At 41.8% G+C, this 25933-nt stretch overlaps 1 protein-coding gene across 1 annotated transcript in view; it reads left to right on the forward strand.

Moving 5' to 3' along the window:
• Positions 1-16474, forward strand: part of SPICE1 (spindle and centriole associated protein 1) — a gene marked incomplete at its 5' end in the record, with an annotated part of 19947 nt that extends 3473 nt beyond the window's left edge. Inside the window, 13 exons of the mRNA XM_010288543.1 lie at positions 1668-1793; positions 4185-4282; positions 4584-4726; positions 4966-5106; positions 5894-6159; positions 7056-7187; positions 7848-7995; positions 9601-9825; positions 11946-12340; positions 13653-13824; positions 15011-15113; positions 15447-15534; positions 16421-16474. Coding sequence (XP_010286845.1) covers positions 1668-1793; positions 4185-4282; positions 4584-4726; positions 4966-5106; positions 5894-6159; positions 7056-7187; positions 7848-7995; positions 9601-9825; positions 11946-12340; positions 13653-13824; positions 15011-15113; positions 15447-15534; positions 16421-16474 — 2091 coding nt within the window. The remainder of the gene's footprint in view (positions 1-1667; positions 1794-4184; positions 4283-4583; positions 4727-4965; positions 5107-5893; positions 6160-7055; positions 7188-7847; positions 7996-9600; positions 9826-11945; positions 12341-13652; positions 13825-15010; positions 15114-15446; positions 15535-16420) is intronic.
• Between the last annotated feature and the right edge of the window lie 9459 nt (positions 16475-25933).

Here is a 25933-nt window from a genome sequence, read left to right on the forward strand (position 1 = left end):
CTTAGGAACCTGCTGATGGTGAAAGAGATCTACTAGGGAGGGTGAAAACAAATTAACCAGGATAATTTTTGTCTGATTAAGCATGTGACCTTAGTTTTAATTGCCTTAAGGAAAGGAATCATGCTGTGGGACAGACAAACTTTTTTTTTTTCTGCAGATCTGGCAAAACTTTGTATAAAATCCTGCATTGTTTTGACATCAAATGGCTAAATGGAAAGACTAGATTTAGTTAGTATCAAGTGTGAAAACTGAATAGTGATTTGGAAAAGTAGACCTATGAGGTGATTGAAAGATGAATATTCTTGACTGATTTGCTAAATTGGTTATGAGGAAAAGTGTAGTAGCAGTGTAATTCATGCTCAAAAGACATGGAAACTAGGTATATGGGGAAACGTCTTGACATAACAAAATACAGTAAAATGGAGGGGGTGGATGACCAGGTGAAATGCCACTGCCTAGAATTTTTTGAATGAGGCTGAATATAAAGCAGCAAACTCAGCAATGGACTCTGAAAGAAACAATGTGGAGATATAGTGCATATAGCGCTCTGTAACTGCTGCAAGCCAGTTCCTCTTATGATTCCTGGGGGAGCAAAAATTGTCATGCAGTTCTCAAATTTTGTGTAGGAGGACTTACATGAGCCTGTCTTTTCTGTGGGATTTTCGAAAGTATTTTGGAGTCTGTCTGACTAAATTTGATTAACGATGATGAATGGAGGTCACTTACATACCTGGGCTCTTCTCAGGTGTTTAACTACCTTTTTCACAGGTTGTGGGATATAATTTTACTAATTTGCCATTTCCAGCTTTGTGAATGAAACCACAAGTCAGTGAGGAGTTTTGAATGGCATTCTGCCCACGAAGCTATGTCCCCAGTCAGCTCCGTTCAGCTCACAGTAGCTGAATGCCTCTTGCTTTGCGCTCAAAGGCCTCCCTCCTTCCTTAGGGGGCAGCTGTCGTGGTGCCAGTGATGGGCTTTAAATACTGGGGTGGAGAGACCTTGAATACAGCAGCTGTGCCTTGTGAGAAATGTGTGGAGATTCCCAAAATGTCTTCTGATGCCAGATGTAGTCAGCTGTGTTTATGGCTGTCAAACTTTTTATGGCAGTATGTGGCTTAATTTTTAGGCAGGATTTTCAATAATCAAGGCTGAACGAAACAGGTCTGCCTGAATTGGTTTGGACCTAATCAAATAGTGCAGGTTTTGGGTGTCTGTCAGATGTAGATAAGTGTTCTTTGACTCAGCAGCATGGAAATCAAATGATTTGAGGCTGTATACTGATTATTTTAATTTTTTTTTTTTAATTGCCAGACATATGTCTTTGTTTTTGTGAGTGTGTCATAAACACCCAGCTTCTTGTTTGTGTCGGGCTGGGAGGAGAAGAAGGGAGTGAGAGAACTGGCTCTAAAGAGAAAGTCAGTGCTGATGGGGGCCCCAGAAGTAATAACTGTTGAATTTTTCAGAAAAACAAGGTGAATTCTAGTCACTCAGAATGAAGTATGGTTTTCTGATCTATCTTAACTCAGATCTAATTGCACAGCACCAACTTTGCAAACATGTCTTGTTGGCTGTTCTCTTGCTAACCGTTTAGAAGAACAATACCAAAAAAACAAAGGAAAAATCTGTCTGCTCAGTATGAAATATTTCCTTATGCGCTGTACTTTCAGATTCTGTCTGATCAGTACCATTTGCGAGATGTATTGGAACGATCTGATCAGGTTATGGCTGTGGCAAAAGACTTGTTTGGGGATGCTCCTCGCACACGAACAGGTAGACCATCTCATTTATATATGGTAGTACATGTAAGATTATCTCCTTGCTTTTCATAAATAGTCTTGCTTTGCAAACTATTCTTTTTAACTGTTTTCGTCTCATTATCTAATGTAGTACGATTGATCTTGTTCACATTCAGTGAAATACAGATGAGGACAACACCTCCCATGACAAGGGAGAGTGAGCCATGGCTGGTTATCAGTCCATTGTGGAATTTCAGATCACTTACTGTGAAACACCTCATGCTCACCATTTCCACAGCCAAGCTACTGCCCTGTACAGAGCACCAGTTCGAGCCACTTTAGTAGTTCTGATCCTCATTGCTGCATGGGTTAACTGCTTGCTCTTGGGTGGTGTTGAAGATTTATCAGCAATTCGTGAACAAGGCTTTTCCTTTTCTTATCCTGGTTTGTGGGTCCTTATGCTGATGAAAGGCAGGATTGGCTTTGCATGTGAAATCTTAAGCTTAGATTATTTTCTCTGTAGGCTGCCACTCTCTTTTGCTTGTAATGACTGTTTCATCCTACATGCTGCCTCTGCCCAAGTGTATTTCCACAGGTGAGAAGGACAGAAGCCTGGTACATGGTCGAATGTATTAAAATAAGTCTATGGTTGGCCTTTGGCAGTTGTTTAAAGCGACATACACCCCTGTAACCCTTTTTGTGCAAAGTACCGGAACTTGCTTTGTCATACAAAGTCCTGCAACATACGACAAACCGAGTCCTCTGTGTTCTTCCCTGTTTTGTCTGGTTCCTCTAGGTTTCCCTAATGTAACAATGGCTCCTAACTGTGACCTAGAATCATCTCAAGGACCCATTGTACAAAAATGTGATCCTCCCACTCAGCTTTCCATCCTTAGTGAATCTGTAATGGATTCCCCGGTAATGTATATTCTGTTCCATGCATGTCCTGTGGCTTTTTTGTTTGCACAAAGTAAGAATATTCAAAGGTAGAGTTTCCAAGCAGACCTAAACCTGTCTTTTGTTTATTGTATACCATGTTGATAACATACGTAGAAAATGACGTTAAATGGAGGTGAGTTTGTTTTGCAAGACTCTGGGAATCGTGATTTTTTGGTTTCTTAACTTTTGAATATAAGAAACAAACATCTCGTGTCTCATAGAAGCTCTCTCATATTTTATGCTCTCCCTTTTAACTTTTGGAATTATCAGGAAAGGAACAAAGTAATTCCAGACTAAGAAAACAACTCTTATGTCACTTAACTAATTCCTAGGTATTGAAATATGCCTCTGATTTTCTAATTGTGTCCGTATATATGGGGACATAGCCAGTTGGCCTCCAGTTTATTTCTGATAACACACATGTAAATGTACCCTAGTAAACTCCACAGTCTTGACTAGTGCTAAAAGTAAATTTTAGTACTTCACATTCTTTTACAATTATTCATACTTCTTCAGAAAGTTCAAAATTTGTTTAAATTTGTTTAAAAATTCTATTTAGATTGCCTTTGTGTGCTGTTTTCTTTTCATAACATGAGTTGTACCAGGAATGCTCACTGTGGTTTGAGAACAGGCATATGACACTCCCAGAAAGCAGCTCACTGATGAAGACCAAAAGGGCTGTGGGAGTGAAAGTGATGATGTCATATTCTCATGGTTCTCTAATCCTGTTTCCTTCTATCTTGCACAAATATCTGTAATTTGAGTTGCTGTACTGCTCTGTGATGTATTTCAATGTAGTATTTGGTTTTTTTAACATAGAGTTAACTGTAGCATCTTTGTAATCTGTATCACTGGATGCGTGCTGCAGGATAAGCTTAAACTTTTAAAAGAAATGTGTACTGATAGTTGTCTGCTGAGCTCCTGTGAGATTTTCTTTTCCTTACATACCTACCAAAATCATAGTTAAAGGCTATCTGGTGAAGCCTACCCAAGAAGCGCAGAAACCTGGTAGTTTGCAGAACCCTAATTCTAAATTTGATTGCGTAAAGTTTGCTATGAATGTAGTATGTAGGATTATATCTTGTTTTGGTTGCATTTTACGCATAGAATGTAAATGTAATTTTGCAGATCTCATTACAAGGTTGTTTAGCTTGTAATGTAAAATGGCTGAAATTTTAGAAATGCTATCATTTAGGTTGCTTTTTCCATCTTCTGCCTGGTACATCTCTCTATGTGCTTTGCTACAGTCTTTAAAGCTTTTTTTAATCCTACAGTGTGTGTGGTCTTTCTTATTTAATATAAATCATCCAAATAAAATATTTGACATTGAATTAGTCACTTGCTATGTTATTTTAAGAGACAGTTGTCAGTATCAGTATTTCTTAGGTATTAAAAGTCCCCAAAACTCTAGAGGTGTGAAACAATTTCAGAAAATTGCTAACTTCTTCCTAAAGACAAACTGAAATTGCTCTGAAGTCCCTTTTATTTTCTTTGTTGTCTCCTAAAAAGGCTCTTAATGAAGTGGAAGAGGAAGCATTATCAATCTATCAATCAGAAGATGGACACCATGACTCTCTGAATTTCAAATCCAGCATCAATTCTGACAGGTCAGTACAAATACATCTATTCAGGTTTCCACACTCTTAACACTGGAAACAGATGGAGTTAAAAGGGTGTTGCATGGGTATAGTTAAGTTGCTTTTTCTGTTTTGCCCCTCTCCTCCTTTCCTTACCTCGGAATTCTAGGGAAATCACTTGTTGTGACATTCAGACTGGGAATGAATGTGAGCAGGGAACTCACCTGAGCTGTGTTAGATATTTTAAAAAGCTCTTTCTAAACTCAACAGGTAATCTAGAATCGTGCTATTATCCTGTTACAATTCACTGTTATTCTTGTTTTGAATGTAGGCTACTTCGGTTATTGAGAGAAGAAAATTCCTTGGTGAATTCTCAGTTGTGGGCTGAAAAGGATATGAGAAAAAATACCTTATCACAGGAATCAAATGTGCCTTTGACTCCAACAACTGTTTCTCCATCATTGGATCAGTCAGGTTGGATTTGCCAAATCACAGCCTCTCAAGAGTTGTTAGGCTGTTCAAGGGTTGTTAGGATCGTGTTTGGAATTCCTTTTCTGAGTGGGGATGAGAGATGGAGACATGCTAATTCGTCTCAGATTAATTTTCAGACTAAAAAGACATCTAATAAAGTTACTTTATAACATATTACTGTTAAGAACATACCCAAAATATTTAATATGTTTATTTTTTGTTTTGTTTTGTGTTTAAATCAGCCCTCAATGCTACCAGCATAGTCAAGAGAATCCATTCAAGACTTCAGAATGAAGACGAAGAAGAGGCTGTAGACTCCACTTATATTGTGAGACAAGTGCTGAACCCAAACTCAAGGAAACAAAAGCAAATGGCAGCAAAAAGTTTAGTACTTTTAAAAATAACATACCTCCCTTTGACCAAGGTCCTTAATATCATAAGAAAATGTAGGTTGAAAGGGATCTTTGGAAGTCGTCGCAGGGCTAACTCCAAAGTTTGATTAGGGGGGGCCTTTTCCAGCCAAGTCTCGAGCATCTCTAAGGGTGGACGTTCCACAGCCCCTTGTGTAGTGTATTCCCCTGTATTCTCCACGCTCATGCGAAGCCAATTCCCAGGAATCTGGGACCCATAAATACAGGCCTTTGATGCTACCCATTGCCTTTCTAGCCATGGAGTTCTCTCCTGTGCAGGGCTTTTTTGTTTATGATGTAGCTTTCTATTCTATGCTGCACAGACTTATGATGCATTTCAGTCCCCATATTCTACACACATTTGTACTGGGGACTGACATCATATACAAACTGTAACATGAAAGGAATGTTGTGAAAGAGTTGCTCAGTGAGAGACCTGAAACAGCTGATATTTTTCACTGGTTATTTCACTGGCAAATTGTTTGCATGCTTCTGAGAAAGAGGAAAGTATAAACAGGTATTTTATAAAAGCATCAAAAAGTCATGCCTGAGAGGTACTAATGTGGTGGCAGAAAATGTGTTGTTTGATGATCTGAAAATAACTGGAATGACTGGGGACGTTCTTTGATGGTCCATTTCAGCTCAGGGCAAGAGAGGGCCTCTCCTTTGATTTACTTCAATAAACAATGTAATTTCATTGGTACTGCAAAGCTTTCTATACAAGTTGAAATTCCAGTGACACTTTCTTCCCCCCACCCAGTGAAAAGAAAACAAACTGCACAGAACTCTGCAAGACAGAGGAGAGATGATTCTCCAGCTAATTCAATCCCCATTGAACTTCGGAGGGACAACAAATCCAGCCTAGATGTTCTCCACCGCATGATACATGAAGTGGAGCATGAATTGGAGGAATATGAGCGATGTACAGGTCGTGAGGTTCGAAAAACTGAGAGGAGTGAAGGCCTCACCGGGTTTACCTTGTCACTGGTGAATGCTCTCTGTCGTTTGATGCGCTACCTCAAAGAGGTGAGAAGACTTTGCATTGATTCTGTAGGGTGAATGAAAAAGCGTATAAGGTTACTTTACAGATGTCAACTTTGGTCTTGCCTGGCTCCCAATTTACTTTGAGGTCTGATTATCATCACTTATTATTTGGATCGCATGCAATCAGGAATTAAAACTTTTAGTTTGCTAGAAACTCTAATGAAAAGGGAGGAATTGACTGCAATGAAAGTCTCTCAGTTTACCCATTAGAGGTAGAAGGGACTCTTTTGTGTCTTGTACAGAAAGCCTGGCTACTGCAGTGGTCTATCTTAAAATAATACACTGATAATATCTTTTGAGGGCAAGAGGTTCTTTCCAGTAAAGTCTTTTGCCTCATGCTCAAGTAGATTGTTAACAAATAAACCTTTTTGTCTTCTTTAATAAAAGAAATGAAACCCTCTAGAAATTTTTGTCTCTGAGGGAAAACATTAGAAAGCAAGAATTTTCTCCTTTATTTAGTCAAATTTGTCTTCATTGATGGTGTAAGGAAACTAAAGAATAGGCACAAGTAGCACAGGATACTGTCAAGCGTCAGCGCACCTGGAGTTACTTGATTACTGCATGAAGATTCAGTGACTTAGAAAACAGAATCTGTGCAGAGAGGCAATGCCTGAGTTACAGCCCATAACAGTTGTAAAGGCAGAAGAATAAGGATGTATCAGATTCCCTACAGTGTTCTGGAGTAACAAAGAAGGAACAATAAGCTCACTGAGAGTTCTCAAGCCCTGAGAATTGGATTTTGTTGTTAAAGTAATGAAGTCAATTTAGCAATAGCGGGAAGAGCTGTTACTGTATGATGTCATATGGGCCCATTCCTGTTTCCAGATATGAATCTGTGTTGATTTATAGTAGGTTTTTGACTTTTTTTTCCTTCTTAGAGTGAAATTCATCTGCGTGAGAAAGAGGTGATGAGGCAGCAGCATGAAGAGATGTTGAATGAACACAGAGAACTGATTGATGCTCTGACTGCAGAAATACTTATAGTGAGGGAAGAAAACATTACTCTGCAGGTACTGACTCCCCCTTACCCATCAGGATGACTTGTTAGAGTACTGAGTTGTGTTGTAAATACGGGCTGACATGCATTGTCTCATGTTCAAGAGATTTTAACAATAGACAAAAAGAAAATTATTAAATTGAATGAGGAGCCTGAGAATTGTAATAGCAGGTATGAGGTGGGGGGAAGGAACGCTTGGAAAGCCACTATTTTATCTTTATTTATGATGTTTAACTTTTAAAGCCTTGGAAAATGCTAGTTCCATGAAACTGAGCTTTACTTTATCAGTCTAAAAGTTTAAGCATCTTCCTCCACACTTCTATACTGTTAACAGTACTGGAGCAACAGAGTAGACTAGATGGAATACTACATTCTCTTTTTTTCACTTTGCAGTGGAGGTAGATTTGTTCAATGGTTACATTTGGGAATAAAGCAACCGTGGAGAGGGAGTGGGGTCATGAGTTAGGAAAAGGAACACGAAATAATTTATTTGAGTCAGGAGAGGAAATAAATGAGAAATATGGTGACACTAATGCCTCACTGGAATCCTACAGATTCATGCAATGGTATTAAGAGGCCAAATTTCTTCTCAGGGCTGCTTGTGGTATATAATTTTCTAATTCATGTTGCTAGAGTACAAATTTCTGGATCTCTTTTTTCTTTCTTCCTTTAGAAGAAGCTTCAGCAATACATGACAGTAACAGATGAACAGCTGATCTCTCTCACACAAGCATTTAAAGGCCTCCCTTTGGTAGAACCTAGAAGAGAACAAAGTCCAAACCATTTTGGAATTGCAAGCAAAGGTCCAACGAACAGCCAAGGTGTGTGCATGCATGTGTGAAGGATGAAACAGGAGTTGTGGCTAGTTTATCCCTGTAGTGGAAGAGCTTGTATTTCATAGATGCCTGCTTGAGTAAATACCTCTTGCATGAGCATGACTCTTGCTTCTGGAAATACATATGCCATGAGTTCTGCTGTGAGCACAAGTACTTTTCTACAGATTATTTTTTAACAATATTATAGGAATGTGGAATACACATAGAAATATGTATTCCATCCCCATTGGCATCCTTCTGTCTGGATCAGGACTGCAACATTAACCTTTTAGCCAAGTCATAGAATCATAGAATAGTTTGGGGTTGAAGGGACCTTTTAAGGTCATCTAGTTCAACTCCCCTGCAATGAGCAGGGACATCTTCAGCTACATCAGGTTGCTCAGAGCCCCGTCCAGCCTGACCTGGAATGTTTCCGAGGATGGTGCATCTACCACCTCTCTCGGCAACCTGTGCCGGACTTTCACCACCCTCATTGTGAAAAATGTCTTCCTTATGTCTAATTGCAGTCTACTCTCTTTTAGTTTAAAACAATTACCCCTTGTCCTATTGCAACAGGCCCTGCTAAAAGGTCTGTCCCCCTCTTTCTTGTGAGTACTGGAAGGCTGCAAGAAGGTCTCCCCAGAGCTTTCTCTTCTCCAGGCTGAACAATCCCAACTCTCAGCCTGTCCTTATAGGAGAGGTGTTCCATCCCTCTGATCAGTTTTGTGGCCCTCCCCTGGACCCACTCCAACAGGTCCGTGTCTCTCCTGTGCTGAGGGCTCCAGAGCTGGATGCAGTACTCCTGGGCTTGGGCTTTAAGTGATACATATATTATTTAAAAAAAGAAAAAAGGAAAAGAAAAAAAAGGAGGGGAGTAGCTAGTTGTTCTGAACAAAATCATGAAGGGAAAATTCAAAGGTAGCACTGATACAGCAGTAGATCTGAGCATATTAAAGTTACTGTGGTCTCACAGCTAGCTACAACTTTGATTTTATGCTTCTCATTTTCTGCCTCCCTGGAATGATTAAAATAGATGGTAATGTAGACACAACCTAGTTGTACTTAATTACACAGAAAAAGAATTTCTCTTTTTAGTGAAGAGATGTATGGTTTGAGTTAAGTTATAAAAAGATCATTGGAGAGCTCAAAAAAGCTTTTAATTGTTTTCCACTCCACTATTCTTCCCATCAAATTTATAAGAGAGGGAGATTAGGACAAGTGTGCAGGTCTGCTTTTCTCAAGAGTGTATTACCAAACGCAGCTCACTTAAATACCTATTCCTCACAAGTCACGTGGCTGTAAGTCTTGTGCATGGGCTACAAACAGATCACTCACTAGTATCCTGAAATTGTGAGGCTACATACAATAGCTTTTCTTGCTTTAAGGCTGGTAAAGATTTATGTTACGCTCGAGCAAGAGAGTTCTGTACCTGGGGATCAGAAGGAAGTTAGGAATGTGTGGGGAACATGCTCTAGCCTGTCTTTTCAGATACCTGAATATAAGAGTTGTCATTGAGATTTTTCTCTACATTGCTATTGCACTAAGACTAATTCCCCACCCCCCTTTTTTAATTTTTTTTTTATTCTATCCCTGCTTTGTCTCTTTCATTAGAAAAACCTGATTTGAGCTATTTTGAGACCAGGACTGATGCAGGCAAGAGGGAAAATATGTTGAAATTCCCAAAGGAAGAACTTCCTTTCAAGTTTCTCCCAAGGCCAGGTGCCTCAGGTGGTGCAGGAGCTGGTAGAAGCTTGCCAGCTCACATCTTCCAGCCAGCTGTGCTATTGTCTCCCCCCCGGCAGAAGAGCAGTCAGGAGTTGTTTCCCCTCCAGAATGGTGAGATCTCTCTGGCTGTAGTAAACTTGGGAGTCTGTGTAGTGTGTTACCATTTCAATCTCCCAGGCTCACATTATCTCTGGAGATATATTTTCTGTGAAAACTTTTGCTTTGTATGCCTAGACACCTTGGCCCTATAGCTGGAATATCCTGCTTCTGTGCCCAGATACGCATTTCTTTTCTTCCTATGCCTGTTGTTAAGATTTCGTTTAGACTTTCTGTCCCCCACAGTTCTCCATCTACTGTCTATAGTCCCGTCAGTGTCAATCCAGATTGGCATTTTTATCTTGTACTGGTTTTCATTTGGCACTTCTGTATGATTTGCTGTCTCTGTGTATGTCTATGACATACAGCACATGATCTCAGATCTCCATCTGCTGATGTTGTAATCCAGCCTCCATCACCTTTAATGGTGGGACCACTGAAGACTGTAAATTCAGTACCTCCACAGCCTATGCTGCAGACAAACCAAGATGTCTGTAGGCTGTGTACTCTTGCTTTGAGCCAGTCTTCCCAGCAAAGGTTTTCTAAAAGCTTTGGGAGGAGGTTTCCACTGGGTTTCATTTAATACACAGGAAGTGGCTGAAGAAGTTTTGGGTGAAATTATGTGGTGCCGGATAACTAGATGAACTCAGACTTGTGTCAGTATCTATAGGCTTCAGGAGTTCTATAGGTCAGTAGTTCAATTCTGGTTGTTGAGAGGAAGAAAGTTCATCAGAGGTGATTAGGAAAAGTGGTCCTCATTTAAACTTAATGAAGTGAGCAGAAGGGAGGATGCTCTGTGACTCTCAAAATTAACTGTTTCCTCCTGCAACTGTCATTGTAACCACATGCATCTTACTGAATGTGCTAGGCCCCTGTAACCCTCTGTTGTTGAGAGGCGGATAATTACAGCTATGGCTAACTTGATGGTTGCTGACAGGAAGTAGGGCACAGTAGTGGGGTTTTGTGTCTTCCCTCCTCCTTTCCCCCCTCCCACCCCCCCCTTTCAGCTGTGTTGCTTTGTAAGTCTTTTCCAAGTCAGAAAATGAACCCAAAAGTCCTTTTAATTTAAGCAATTGGCAGTGCAATTGAAAGTTTCTATCTAGTTCAAGGTTTTGGTGCTGACCTATGCTGCAAGGAGGCACATAATAAATCAGGAGGAGGTGAACTAAAGGTAGCTTGCTGCAAAGAACAACATCTGGCTTCAGTCCCATTGAGAACTGTCAGATGGTGTCTGTCATTTGAAACAAGAATCTAAAACTGTATTCCTAGACTTCACTGTAGTTTAGCTGTGTGAGAAATGTATTGTTACTCTTTTAAGACTGTTAAGGATGCTAAATGGTTCAACAAATGTTAAACTTCTTGAACACTTCTTTATGAAAAAATATTCATAAAATAGACTGATGTGTAACTTTCAAAATGTCATGCTGTGTTCAAGAGGCAAAATCTAAAGCTTGGAAAGGAATGGGCTATTTGGTATTTAAAGCATAGAAAATCTGGTTTTGATCACAAAATCTAACATGGACTTAACACGTAGCAGCTGACAGTGCTGTAACATATTTGGGTGTGTGTGTGGTGTGTTATCTATTTGCTAATGATGACCACAAAAAATACCTAACGACTTCTGTTGTCCAGAGTGCTTCCCCTTTCTTAGGGACTGAGTAAATAGCTAGTTTATTATTATGCCAAAAGTCTTGTATTATTTTGTTTTATAAACATAAAAGTTTTGTTACCAACCCAGTATAAATATCAGAAGTAAAACACAAACTTACAGTTTATCAGGTAAGGTAACTGGATGTTGGAAAATGGAGGACTAATTAAGAAATAATGTTTGATCTATCAGCTAAGAAATTCAAAACAATTTTATCATCTTCTCTCTGACTTCTCTCTCAATCTGTAATTAAATCATGTAAATTTCCTATTCTAAATGCAATAGGAAATACTAAACCTGGTGAGTTCTTGCAGCAGGATCTTGCATAGAGTGATTTTGATCAGTAACGTAACACCATTCAGGCTAGATGTTACAATTCAATTTCCTGCTTGATTATTACTAGCCTGATGCAATAAAGTCACTGCTAGTTTCCTTGATGAGGATTGCATGTCTCTTTCCTTACCGTTCCTTTATTTCTTGTTCATAGTGTTTACAGCCATTTCTCAGTCTCCTGAAAACACTGAAAGAGGACCATGCAAGGAACGGAGCTCACCTTCCTCCTTGAGAACACAGAGCACGACTGAGGAAAACTGTCTCATCTCTCAAAGGCAACCAATTCCTCCCGCAGACAAAGACTTGGAGAGTTCCCATGAGAAAATCAGTCTGTCCTGCCCAGGTGACACTATAAAAAACAGCACAGCTGACGAGTTATTGCAAAACAGTGATCTGATAGGACAGATAGCTGAGCTCACACGGCAGAACTCTCTAATTAAAGCTCAACTGAGCAAATTCAGAGGCTTTTCTGAAAACACAAGTGACTGCCTACATCAACCAGACCCAATACGAAATGCAAATTCTAGGGCAGACTCTTCACAAGGACAGGTGAGAATTTAACAGAAAAGGAAGGATGGATTCCCCTTTCTGCTCATCTCCATTCCCATAGTTTACTGATGCTTTAAGACTGCTTCTTCCCTGTTGTCAGTTGTTTTAAGGAAAAGAGTAGCAAAACAAATATTCCTTTCATTCATTTGCTTGGAGACTTTGGTTTTTATCATTCCCTAAGGAGCTCAACAATAGTTTCTTATATTTGGCCTATGTTGTATCCGAGTGCTGAAAAGTGTGCATCATGTTTATAAGCTTAGGGTAAGGTTATGCTGCAAAAAGAGGTGTGATTGCAACATGGTCAGGCGTACCTCTTATAGCTTGGATAATATTATCAGTGAAAGCGCTGCACAAACCCACAGGTTCTTGTCAAGCTTGTGAAATACATGTTTAAATCCATGCCATACATCTGTTGTGCTACTGTGACCCAAAAGCCAGAGATTAAAGTTGGTGCAAGCACATTTCTTGCGAATACTTACAGTGTATGTACTAACTGGATCTGTCTTGTCTGTCCTGCCATGTGGTAAAAATCCCAAAATCTTTGGGAAGGAGAGAACTTGAATGCTTCAGTTCACTTAGAAAAACTTTAATCTGCAACTAAGCAGCTATTCAGTGGCACCCCAGTGGGTGGAGTTAACATCGCAGAAATGGCTAATCGCTGCCCTTGCTACTATCTTTGCTTCTGTTCCATCTCAGTGGCTGAATTACTGTTCAGTTAAGGATCCTAAGGATTTTAAATTTCCTCATGTAAATGTAGGCTGAGAGTGTTGTTGCTTTCCACATTGTATTATGTTGTGCAATGTTAAGTCATTTAGTTGTACAAGACGATGCCAGCTTTTAAAAGTGTCGTTTTTGTGGAAGCAATTACTGGGGCCAGGGGGGAAGTGGTCAAAGTGGATGAAAACCTGCTTTAAAGATGAATTCCAGGATATTTCTGCTAGAAATCTGCTTTTGTTTCCCCAAACTGTCCTGAATATGTATGTGTCTCTCTGATTAAAAATTTTCTTAATTATGGTTAATTGATGGGTGGTTGGGAGTTTTCTTTCGTTTTTTTAATGATACAGACAATAGCTGTTTTTTCCTGTTTGTAGGAAGACCAGTTTAAAATGTTGTGTTTAGTCAATTAAGGACCTAGACACAGGACGTTGAAAGGGACAAACTCAGATTTTTCCACAGAAGGTGCTATATAATCATGTTTACTTTCAGTCTGAAAATTAAATGCATAGAAGTAGTTGAAATATATTGCATGCTCTCCCTGAAGGTGCAAATTATAAGTTTTTAATTAGAAGTTGTTATCCAATTATCCAAGTAGACTCATCTCACAATGTCGAAGACCTTGGAGGAAAGAATAGCAGAGCTGAATCGTCAGAGTACAGAAGCCCGTGATAAACTGTTGCAGCTAATAGACCAGCAGAAATTAGCTGCTGCCGATATGGTCCCTCCGATGACATCTCCTGTTCTGCCCCCATCCCTAAATTATACTGGTAAGTACCCAGCTTCAGGAGAAACAAAAACTAGTAAGACATCGTTTTTCCCCTTTTGGGAGTTCTCTGTCCTTATCGGATTGGGTCAGTGGTCGTGGTCAGTAGTACAATTGCTGTTAATGACTGTGTGGTACAAACACTCCTTACTTAGGAGAGCTAAAAATGTATCAGCTAAACTCCTCCTTAGTAATTAGTCTGCTGCAAATATCATGCTTCATGGTAAATCTGTTCTTTGCTATGTCCTTGTCTGCAGAACAGTTCTGCTACATAGTCACTGATGGGCAGAACTAGGCTTTTTAAATCAGTCCTTCTGCTGGACAATCTTTTATAAAAAGATACAAGTATTTACATCGAGCTTCTAAAAGTCACAGCAGAGCGATTATCCAATTCTCAGCCACATTTTAGTTTTTGGTCTTTTGGGTGCTCTTTCCATCAGACTACTTTGCTGAGTTACTGCCAGTGCTATAGAAAGAAATAACTTAAGCTTCCAGTCATCTGAAGAGATAAATTAGTGAAGGGAATATTCTTACTGATTCAAGAGTCATAAATTAGCTGCCATGTGTAACTATAAACAAAAATACTCTACAGTGGGTGAGGGCTGCCTTATCTTTACACAGAATTACTGCAATTACAGGCAGAATTGCATGTGAGCATGTACGCATCCTCTGCCTAGGGCACCTGTCCTTTCCCGCTTCATAAACCACAGAGGATGTATGCAGGGAAGGACTTGAGGGGTAGAGGGAGGAGAGACCACGTGTGTGTGCATATGCATGCAGGTGCATGTGCAATGACTCATGCAGTGGGGTCATAACACTTTTAACACTTCTATGGCTGTTGTAATGTAAATTCAGCATGAAAAGTAAAATCTTAAAGGAATACAGTAGAGAAACCGTAAGTCTCTAAACCTCTGATTGCCAAAAGCCAGAGGGTTTATCCATTGAAGAATCATTCTGTATCTATGCATGTTGTCCATAGTTGCTCTGAGTATCTGCTTTCAATATCTGTCATTTTCAGAGATTGGGTATGGGGTTGGATAGACCTTCAGCCTGATGTTTTATGTCTGCTCTGTATATTCTATGCAATTGTGAAGAGTTATGTGATGCTTCTGAAAAAATGGGAAAATTAAATTAATGTTGCGAAACGTTGCTGTGTTCTCATCAGAATCAAGCTATTATTTATTGCCTAGAAAATGCAAGGAGGACAATTGAAGTCTCTGTTCCCACGGCAGTTGCTATGGACAGCTCCAAAGAAGACAGTGTTTCCCCTGCCAGTATGACCAGTATGAGAAGGTAAAAGTTAACCCTTTACTATTTCACTTTTACAGTATTTTGATTACCCATGCAGCAGAACTTGAACACAGTGGAGAAATTGCCACGTTTTTCTTCAGCTTCACTGACTTTCCCTGATTTCATCACACTCAACTCTGTGGAAATGGGACAAAAGTTGAATAGCTTTTTCACAACTTCCATTGTTTGTATTTAAAATACCTGCAACGTGACATCAGACAGATGACATGGGTTGTTGAAGACTATTGATGAGGGATCCTAACTTGGCATGTGAGACATGATTCTGGTAGTCACTTCTGTTTTTCATTTTTTCAATCTCATTTTGAATGTCTACAGGTCTGTAGGTGATTCTAGCAAACCTTGTTCACCCCTAAGTGCCATGTCAGAAAGTGTGAAATTAACTTCCGTCAACCAAAGACCAAAGGTAAGACTGAAAAATCTTTAGCCAGAAAGTTCTGATTGTGGTGCCACAGAAGTAAAAAGCAAGACATAAAGAAGAGGAAGAGAGCTCTGTCCTACCTTAAATCTACCGAGACTAATAGTAATCGATTCACAGCAGTTTGGATTCTGGACAATTGGTAAGGGGAGACCTGAGTGCTGGTGACATTAGTTGTTTGCTGCCACAGAGCTGTTATTTATGAGTGAGTAATCCTGTAACTACATTTTCTGCTGTGGCATCTTCATGTGTTAGAACTGGGAACCTCTGGCAGTCTTTCACTTGTGGCTCCAGAGGATTTCAGGTAATCATTATGATGTACTGGTAGAGCCACATATAAGAGGCAAGCAGGCTCTTGCCTAGCCGTTGCACAAGTCAGTTGCTGAAGGATAAGTAAATCCAAATGCAAAGAAAAATCACCAATCTGGGTTTCAGATTCCTGATGTGCAAAGAGAAGAACAGACAACAGCAAGGTGCTTCCATGGGGAACTTGAGGCAGCAGCAGAGCCTGGTAAACCAGTCATAGATCGGTCTGTATGCTTGAAAGCAACCATGAGGAGATACTAATACTGTCTTTCCTGATGTCCAAAGTAACCTAAATTAGGAGTGATAAAGAGAAATAAAGTTGGGGTCTGAGACTGCCTATCCTGACAGCAAAGTATACATCACCAGAGGGGAAATTCAAATTACTTAAGGTAGCTGTGGCTTAAACTAGGTGTCTTAAAGTAGGTGGTGTGACTACCTCTGTGGTGCCAGTGGCAGACAATTGCTACATATCAGTGAACTGACAGCTATCCTACATGAGCCAGCACTAACTAGCAAGTCTGTGGGAAATTGGTGATGTATAAATTTTATCTGGTTTCTTCTTTTGCAGGTGGAAAAGCAAAAAGAAGAAGGCTGGTTTGCATTGTCAATGCATGTTATGTAAAGGAAGCTGCACTCCAGTCCTTTTTTTTTTTTTTTTTTTTAAATGAATCACAATTAGATCACAATAGTCCCCCTCTCCAGATGTACAGTTTAACTCTGAAGTGCTTTCGTGTCAGTGCCAATAGTATAAAAAGGCCTGTATGCTTATTGTATTGTGCCATACAGCACTTACAGGAAGTCCTGGAATGAGTTTCTGAACTGGACATGCTGCTGTGACATCATCCGGTTTCACTGAATAAATCTTTCACAATAGGGTAAACTGAGGCTGCTGTAGCAATGCAAATGAGCATCTGCTATCTGTGTTAGATATGCTGAAGACAGGAGGTTTTAGAAAATGCAGGTGAAACTTTCTGGAGCATGTGTTTGCACGAGATACAGGAATGAAAATATTAAGAAAAGCTGAGGTGAGGGAATGTATCTGTTCAAAAGCAACCTGGAGATTAGGAAGCCGATCTCTTCCAGTGGGATAAGAATTTGCATCAGAAATAGTTTGTCCCTTCTGTGGTTTGCAGTTGCTCCCAAAAGTTGTGCTTTCTGTACACGTAACATATTGGGGATTGCATCTGGACTTGAGAATTACTTTTTAAAAGTTTAATTTAACATTTTTATAGTAAATATAAAGTGATTATTTGAAGTTGAAATCAGAATCTTTATTTGCTATGTACTGAAGTATGCTCTCTTTGATACAACAGAAAACTGTGATATGAGTACAACTGTGTTAAGCTGTTTTGTTATGTGTGAATATATAATACACTAATGACCATGTTTTTATATTGTTTTTTTATTTGACTTTTTAAAGTAGCCATCATTTTATTATTCATGATTAACAATAAAATCTAGGACTGAGGAAATGCTTATATATCTGTTCCTTACATTATAGTAAACCTAGGCAAAAACCTTTATAATGGCGATAAAAAAGGAAAAACATCTGCAAGTCTGGGGAAGAAAATATCTGCAAGTCTCAAAATCAGATTTTGAGTAAAGTTGTTTTAATATTTTTCTTTTTCTGTTAAATTTGCCCCTAAAGCTGTTGATGGGGTGGGCCATTAAAAGGGGGCAGGCCATATCCTTTCAATCAGTTCAGTTCTAGGAGAATGAAGAAAAGATACTACTCTTTTTTTTCTTTTCCTTTTTTCCTTTTTTTTTTCTTTAAAGACGGGTTTTCTTTTGATCAGACTTACAAAATCTAAAAAATGTGGGATCCAAAAGAGTACCTGTTCAAATAGTCATTGACATTTCTGCAGTTTATTTTTCCATTGTTAACTTTGGGAAGTGAAGAAGGCTCATAGTCCTGTATTTTGTGAAGTAACAGTTAAAATTGCTTGGAAGAAGCCCCCCAACTCATGCAAAGGCAGAAACCCCAAGGTTAGGATGGACTACGTAATCGTAGTGCCCACACATTAATATCGTTGCTTCTGACTTCCTCCAAGCTAATGGTTGCTACAAATGCTCCATAACCATCTAGTCTGAGATGTCGTTTTGGAATATAGGATTGGAATTAATCTTTTGAGTCATCATCTGGTTTCCTTAATTTGGAAGCTGCTCAGCCTGGAGAATAGGCATCGAGGAGACCTTATTGCAGCCTTCCAGTACTTACAGGGGGCCTTATAACAAAGGTGAGGACAGACTTTTTAGCAGGGCCTGTAGCGATAGGACAAGGGGTAATGGTTTTAAACTAAAAGAGGGCAGATTTAGACTAGACATAAGGAAGAAATGTTTCACAGTGAGGGTGGTGAAACACTGGCACAGGTTGCCCAGAGAGGTGGTAGTTGCCCCATCCCTGGAAACATTCCAGGTCGGGTTGGACAGGGCTCTGAGCAACCTGTAGTTGAGGATGTCCCTGCTCACTGCAGGGGATTGGACTAGATGACCTTTAAAGGTCCCTTCCAACCCAAACTATTCTATGATTCTATCAAGTAACTACTTGTTTATAAGTTGAGTCATCTAGCTGTATTCCAGTCTAAAAAAATACAGTGCCGTGAGAAATACTGATGGTTTTCTCCTTCACGTTAGTGAAATCTGAGTCTCCTTGAGATCAGTAGAACTGGGGTTCAGGAGGACTGCAGGTCCTGCTTCAGCGACAGGACTAGTGAGGGACCTGTTGCCCCATAAAACAGCATCTGTGGTGCAGAGCACCCAGCTTCTGGCTGTCTAGAAGCAGTAGGACTATGCAGAGCTCCAGCCTGGCTCCGAAAAGCTGCATAGTCACACTAGCAGAGCAGCACGTTAGAACCAGTAACACCTGTCTCAGCATGGCCAACTAGGTCGGGTGCCACCTCGCAGCGATACGGCTAGTCTGGTGCCACAGCTCGCTTTCAACGTGGGCTAAGTGCTCTGTGCTTGCCTCGGAAGGCAAGGACGTGTTACTGGGTGCCTCTAGTCACCCACCAGTTCCTCTACAGCCCCGTGCCTGTGGTTCTGCAGCCTTCTATGGCTCAGGCTGGGGTCACACGGTATTTCGGGGTTGAAAACGAGCTGCAACTGAGATGTAGTGGAAGTGTGTTTGCTGGAGCCCCGTAGGCTAAATATAAAGCTGAAAGCAGTTGCTGAGAAACTGTGCTGCTGCTTGGGGTTATTTTTTCGCCTGTTCTAGACAGAGCAACAAACTGCAGCTGTTGCCAGCAGTAACACATCTGATTTTCCATATCATATGAACTTTCTCAAGTTTTAGGGCTTCATTTGATCTTTGTTTTTCAATTGTGTTAAATCCTAGAAAGGCTGGTATCATCTAGTCCCAGTACTGTTATCAGTGCAGTGTGTTTTATTGCCAATGATTTCCTGATTTTGCACGATAAACATTTTATTGCCTTGCTTCCTTTTTTCCCCGGCCTTTCATGTTCCTCCTTTTTGTCTTAAATATCAGCAGAAGGACATTGGTAAGCACAAAAGTAAAGAGTAGGTACAGAGAAGAGCTGCAGCCTTTGTTTTCTCTTGTCCTCTTTTATCAGGTGTACCACATAGGAATTGGTTTCCCTTTGAAAATGCTTCTCTTGGAAAGCATGGGATGGTTTCCTATACATACTTTGATTACAAAATTCTAAACTAAAAACTTCATTGCAAATAGCAGTTTCATTTTATTTTTTGAAAATGGGAAAACTAGGGGGTTTTCTTGGGTTTTTGATTGTGCCCTCTTCCATAGTCATTCTGAAGTCCAGAAACAGATCTTACTTTCTCTTTTTAAGCTTACTCCCACTTGTTCCAGTTTCTAGAGGGAAACTGAAAATTATGTAAGTCTGACATTTTAAGTTTTCTTTCACATTAGAGTTTAGGAGGTCATACAAAGTCCATAAGCACTTTTAAAACAGAAAAGTCCAAATGAGAGTATTTCCCTCTGAAACCTTTAGCTATTCAGGATTGCCAACTCCATTTAAAAGGCAATCTGGCACTGTTGATTCACGTTGTCTAGGTGGGTGTTAAGATGATGGCCCCCAATAGTAACAATGTAGCCCTACAGGTCTGATGGGAACTGTTGCTGACACACCTTCATGTTTTCAACTGTGGAAATAAGGATGTCTCTCTTACAGCCTGAAGAACCTCTGTGACCACAACACAGAGAGGGGAAGGCTACTATGACAAAATAAGGTCTAATTTAAGGATGCTTTTAGAGCCACACTTACACTGAAAGGGAGAGGAAGGTGCAGAGCTCTATAGGTCCAAAATACTTGAATATTTTACTACTGAGAGATGCTTAATCAGCTAAATGCATTAATAAAAATTCACTGCTTTATTTATCTTAACTTTTTTCAGTACTTTTTCTGAGGTTGAAATTTTTGTATAGTGCAATGAATTTAAATGACTGAGGCTAATTAAGCCCCATGGTATCCGAGTGCCTTGCTTTTGCCAAACGCTGGGATGTTTTTATCTTTGGGCAGCTCCTACTTGGTACCACCATCTGCATAGCCTTCCCTTTATCTAACAGCACAGCAAGAAGTTCCTGCATGGACTTCTCTTCTGTAGAAATGATGACTAGAACTTTTTTCTTGTAAGAAAATCATATACTAATTTCAATGACCAAAAAGGAGTTTCTCTCCGTGGATGGGACCTGTGCAGTGTGCCATGGAAGAAAGCCACCCACGTTTCCGGTGCTGCATGAAGATTGGGTTCCCACCGTCTGGAGGGAAGTAAGTTTATTCTGTCTTATTAAAACAGTTATTTTATTAAGCCATTTGTTTTCGGGCCTTTCTTGATGGGATTCATAAACAACCCTGCACCATCTCTCTCACCATGCACACTCATGCACACTTGCGTCCTACCTCTGATTTGCCGAGGCTGCGCTCCGCTTCCACCACAGCAGCATTGCTTCTGCTGAGCAGAGCTCAGGGAGGTGCCTCGAAGCTTGGAAACCTGTGCTGTCCTGTGCATGGCACCCAGCTCGCTTCCCGAAGGTGTTGTATTGCACTTTGCTGTGACACCTTACTAGTCCAAACCTTAGGGCAGGCCAAGGGGTGTCTGTCCAGGGCAGCGTGTACAGCTCTGTGAATGCCTATTCTCTTCACACGAGATGAAAGCACAGGCACAAGCGTGGCTGCCGTTCCACGGGGCCTTTCTGGGTCTGCAAAACCCTAAATGTGGAATGAGATAAACAGAGCAAATCTGGATACAGAGAGTAGAGGAAAACAAAACAAAACAAAACAGCACCTTAGAGATAACAAGGATGCGCAGGTTGGCTGGGAGGCACACAGCTGCCGCAGTCCCAACTTTGCTGTTTTGGAATTGCAGTTCTGTACCAGAACCCTGGGAAGAGGCATGGGAATAATTTTTCACATGTTAAAGATATCCCATTGCACAATGCATGTTTAGCATTTTACATAATGTTTCTTATCTAAAGAACCTGAGATCTCCACAAAAGCTTTCTTAACCGATTTTTCTAGCTGGGGAAACTGAGGCACAGAGCAAGCTCTGGAAAATGCCACATTTCCTAGTGCCAGCACAACACTGCCTTGCCCTCGGGCTGGTCTCAGAGATGCGGTGCGCCAGTGCTGTGAAAGATGTGCATCTGAGTGGATGCAAGACCAAGAGGTCCTGGGTCACCTCTGCTCTTCAGAAGCCCAAGTTTTGATCAAGGAAATCCTCATGATATTTATGTTTCTGCTGTTCAGGTAGGCACAGCCCACGCTGACAGGTGTCTTGTATGGGGTCCTGTCCCATGGCAGGATTCACAAGCCTCCTGTTCTTTTGTCTTCTCTTCTGTGGCCCTTGAATGCAGGGCTACTAAGGGGGCAGGGGGCTTTGTGTAATGCAGAAGAGGAACCCAGAAGTCTCTGAAGAGAATCTCCTTCCCCGGCCAATAGCAGGCAGATAGACAGAAGTATTAATAAATATGTTCCTTGTATTTCAGTTCTTAGACATCTAAGTGTGCTGCCTCAGGAGCGTTTCTTCCGAGCACAGAAAACAGAGGTGATTCTCACCCTTCACTTCAAACCCTCCAGTTCTCTGGGCGAGGAGTAAGGCAGCATGGGGCAGGCAGGAAAAGGCAGCACACAGAACGAGTGCCTGACTCCAGGTTACAGCCAAGGCGCTTTTAAACTCACTGTAGCCTCCATTTGCTGCGGAGGAGTGGACCTCCAGCTCTGGGTGGACTGGAGCTGAACTGAAGAGCTGCCAGGGCCAGGGCTTGCACCCGCTCCCCTGCCCCAGGCTGCGGAGCACAGTTCCTTCACCATTAATAGCAATTAGTGACAAGCTCCAGTCTAGCCCCATCTTCTTGAGAACTGCTGGGTGCAACTGAGACAGCACTGAAGAGGAAAAGGGCGAGTGCCTCCTTTCAGCCCGGTGAGCTTGCTGGGGCATAGTTTCAGCAGAAGCTTAAAAAAACCAAAAAGACGCTTCCTTGTCTCTGTGAGTGCCCATCTGTGCCTCCTCTGTACTCCCCTGCACAGCACCTGGGTGAGTTTCTGAGGTAGGAATAGGGAGTGAGGTGCTTAGGCAGAGCCATCTTGGAGATCCAAGCAGCCTAAATTCTCGCTGGGACACCTTGATGCACAGCAGAAAATTAGACTTTTCACTAAGTATCTTGTGAAACAGAAGGCCAGGTTCCTTTGTATAAAACTTACATGCCTTACTAATCTCCAGCCTCCGGAGGAGGAGGAGGAACTGAAAAGAGGGACTTCAAGGATTGATAAAGGAAACTTCTTGCTACAAGAATGTCACTGGTATGAAATCAGCAAAATCCACAGTAACTGGGGGAGAAGTAAAGGCAGCAGGGGGAGAGCACGACCACCGACTCAATTGAGGGATTATGCATATTGCCCCCGTGCTGATTTACATAGTAAGTGAGGCTAATTTAAATATAATTAACCAACAGCAAGTGTTATGGCAGTCACTAACCAGTGGGCGTAGATTTAGGGTTTTTTTACTAATCAAGTAGCAAGATAAAGACACTCCTTTGTGTAGTGTGCTAGCTTTGTGTAGTGTGCTAGCACCCATATCTGTGCAAATATGCAATAATAAAATACCTCTACTCTGTGTGTACATTGGCGTGTTGCACACTAGGTATACAACCCCACTTTTAGGACAACAACCTGACTAAAAACCTTTTTACTCATCTTCCTTCGCCTTTTTTTTTTCAAAAGACATCTAAATAGCAACAGAGTGAAGAAAATCGTTTGGGTTGCCCCCGCCCCATGCAGTTCTGCTTTCTGGCCAACCAACTAAACCGGAGCTGGTGCAGTGCCTTAGGCACAGGAAAGGAGCTGATTGAATGAGGGAAGAGGAGCCTGGGGCAAGTCAAGCAAATAAGGAAGCAGGAGAGCTATGCGGAATGCAGATGTGCTCCCCAGCTCAAGCTTTGCTGGCCGGGAACATGTGTGGTAAGCGGGCCTGGCCCGCTAGGCACAGTGGTGGCTGGCCTGTACCTGCCTGAAACAAAATGCTGACTCTTATTAGATTGACATCAGCTGCTGTGGGGAGCTAGTCCTCCTGCAAACCTGTTGCAGATTCCTTCAGGCAGTCAGATTTTATATTTTTATATACACACACATACACACACATATATATTTGTGGAAGGAGATATTGCTTTGTCAGGTCTCATACTGACCACAAACTTCATCTAAGGGAGTTCCCTGCTCTCACTGCCCCGCAGCGAGGCTGGGTTTTTGTTTCCATAGCTGCAGGAGAAGTCCTGTTGTGACACCTTCCCCCAGCGCACAGACGGAGGCTGCGCTTAGCCCGTGGGGCCACAGGGCAGGCGAAAGGCTGTGGCAGGGTACTGCAGGTGGGGACGCTGCACTGGTGCTGGGACGCTGTCTCAAAGCGACCCCACCAGAAGGCACGTTCTGATATCATGCGCTTGCCCCATGGACACTCTCTGCTGCAGGATCTGTTCTCCCCACACACATGCCTCATGAACGTATGAGCCGTAGCTGCTCTGTGAGCAGCAGAACTAATTCAGCCTGTTTTTCTCGGGAGGGCTGTGCCAATTTTTCTAGTTGCCCCCCGCCGCCACCACCATAATAGCTGCATGCCCACGTAATAACCTACTGTAATATCCTCCTGTCCCTCATGGTCCCGGCAGTGAAGGGCAAGAAAAATGGCTCCATTGTCTGCTCAGTGTGAGCATTAAGTGTCTTATTTATCAATCTTCTTTTGCTTGCAGGAACTTACTCTGTTTCAGATCACTTCCCCTCTCACAAATATGGCTGAAGGAGAGGTAAAAAAGGTTACTGGCCCGGCAGATCGCATAAAACTTGCTTTCTTAGAAAACTTGGCTTGAAAAAAATCTAGTTTCATCTTCCCTTCAAAAAATGTAGGCAGAGATTAAAAAGAATATATATAGCAGCAGAAAGCTGAAAGTGGCAGCAGGTGGCTGGAAGGCTGCAGGGAGGAGGGGAAAGCAAGAATGTCTGGTCAGAAGCCACAGCAAGGGCAAGTCTGCACAAAGCCAGCGTTGCTGGGTGTTTGAGCTGCAGCTGCTCTTGTCTTCAAAGAGCCACTGCCAACCAAAAGGAACATTGCTTGACCACCTCGAACTCTGTGTTTCCTGTTGCAAATCTGGAGGACGAGAGAGATGAACCCATCTCTTCTGCTGCTTTCTTTCTGTATTTCCTGTGTTACCAAATTTCTGTACACTGTCTGCTTCCAGTTTGCTATTTCAGGGTCAAGCCAAGCACCTGTGTGTGGTGTTTGGGCCTCTTCCATTAGTCGGTGAGCGACACAGGTTTAGTCTGCCAGGTGTGCTGTTTTGCTGCCTTCTTCCTTCACCCCTCCTTCTGCTGGAGTGTGGGTTTGATGTGTGACAGCAGCTTACGGAAACGTACTTCAGAGGCCAGCATGGAAACAAAGAGACTGAGGCTTACGTTAAATGACATCTCTTGAGTTTCAGTTTAGTTTAGTCCCTTAAGCCTGAAGAGAAAAAGCTACTAGCAAATTTGAGAGTGTATGAGTATATGCATGAAGGGAGATGTTTAGTAGTGAAGGTGTTTCTCTGAAGAGCGAGTACCCCCAGAAATGCCTTGTAGAAAGCCTCTGAGAGATCCCAGGGCAGAAGTCCTCCCTCTCCATGCCAAGTGGTGTCCCCAGGCAGGGGACCGGTGTTGTCTTTCTGCAGTAGCTGTCACATTCCCCCATGCTGTCAGCTTGTAGAAATTGTGTCATGTGAGCCTTGGCCTGGGGCAATGTGCTCGTGTACCCTCCAGGCCCAGCACAGGCAAAGGTCAATGGGCGCCTCTTTTTCTGAAGGCAGACTTGCTTGTTGCAGCTTGATTCTGCCGTGTTGGAGAGCAGTCCTACTCCTCCATCTCTGATGGGAGTGACCTTTGCCACCTGATAAAGAATAAGCAACAGTTGTGTGGCCCCACAAGTTATAGAGCACTATCCAGTAGCTAGACTGCCACAGGAGTCAAAGGAAAAACTCAAAGTCAAACTCAACCCAGAAGTTTGAGCTGAGGTAGGGACACATGAACCCAACAAAGGCATTTCCTTTGTAACGAGGCACACACAAAAACCGTGTCTGAGACACTATGCATACAAAACCTGGAGCCAGGGGAGGGTCTCATTCGCAGAGAGCACATTAATGACATCTACATTATACTTTATATCCAACTGTGAGCCTGTTACCAGATCTAAACTTGCTTCATGCCTTGTGCTGAAGGCAGGCTTGGGCTGAGCACCTGTGTAAGGAGAGAGAAGTGGCTTCACCCATAGGCATGACTATGCCTCTTTGGTCTGAGCCTGCCACCCTCCTGCCCACCTATTCTCACAACTGCACCTCGCAGTTAAAGGCAGCTGGGATGGGCTTGGCGTCCTTCTGGGATGGACCCTAGCATCGTGGGCAGCCCAGGTTCCCGGGATGTGGGAAATGCCTAAGCTCTGGCTGGCCTCAAGTGGGGTAAGTTATAGGTGCTCACACTCTGAGAGCCCTTGAGGATCAGGCTGGGTGCAGAAAGTGAGGGCTGGGGAAGACATCAACCTCTGTGCCTCAGTAAATAGACTGACATTAATAAACTCTTGGACCAGAAGCCAA

The sequence above is a fragment of the Phaethon lepturus genome, unplaced genomic scaffold (assembly GCF_000687285.1).
Source record: "Phaethon lepturus isolate BGI_N335 unplaced genomic scaffold, ASM68728v1 scaffold9366, whole genome shotgun sequence".
NCBI classification, from domain to species: domain Eukaryota; kingdom Metazoa; phylum Chordata; class Aves; order Phaethontiformes; family Phaethontidae; genus Phaethon; species Phaethon lepturus.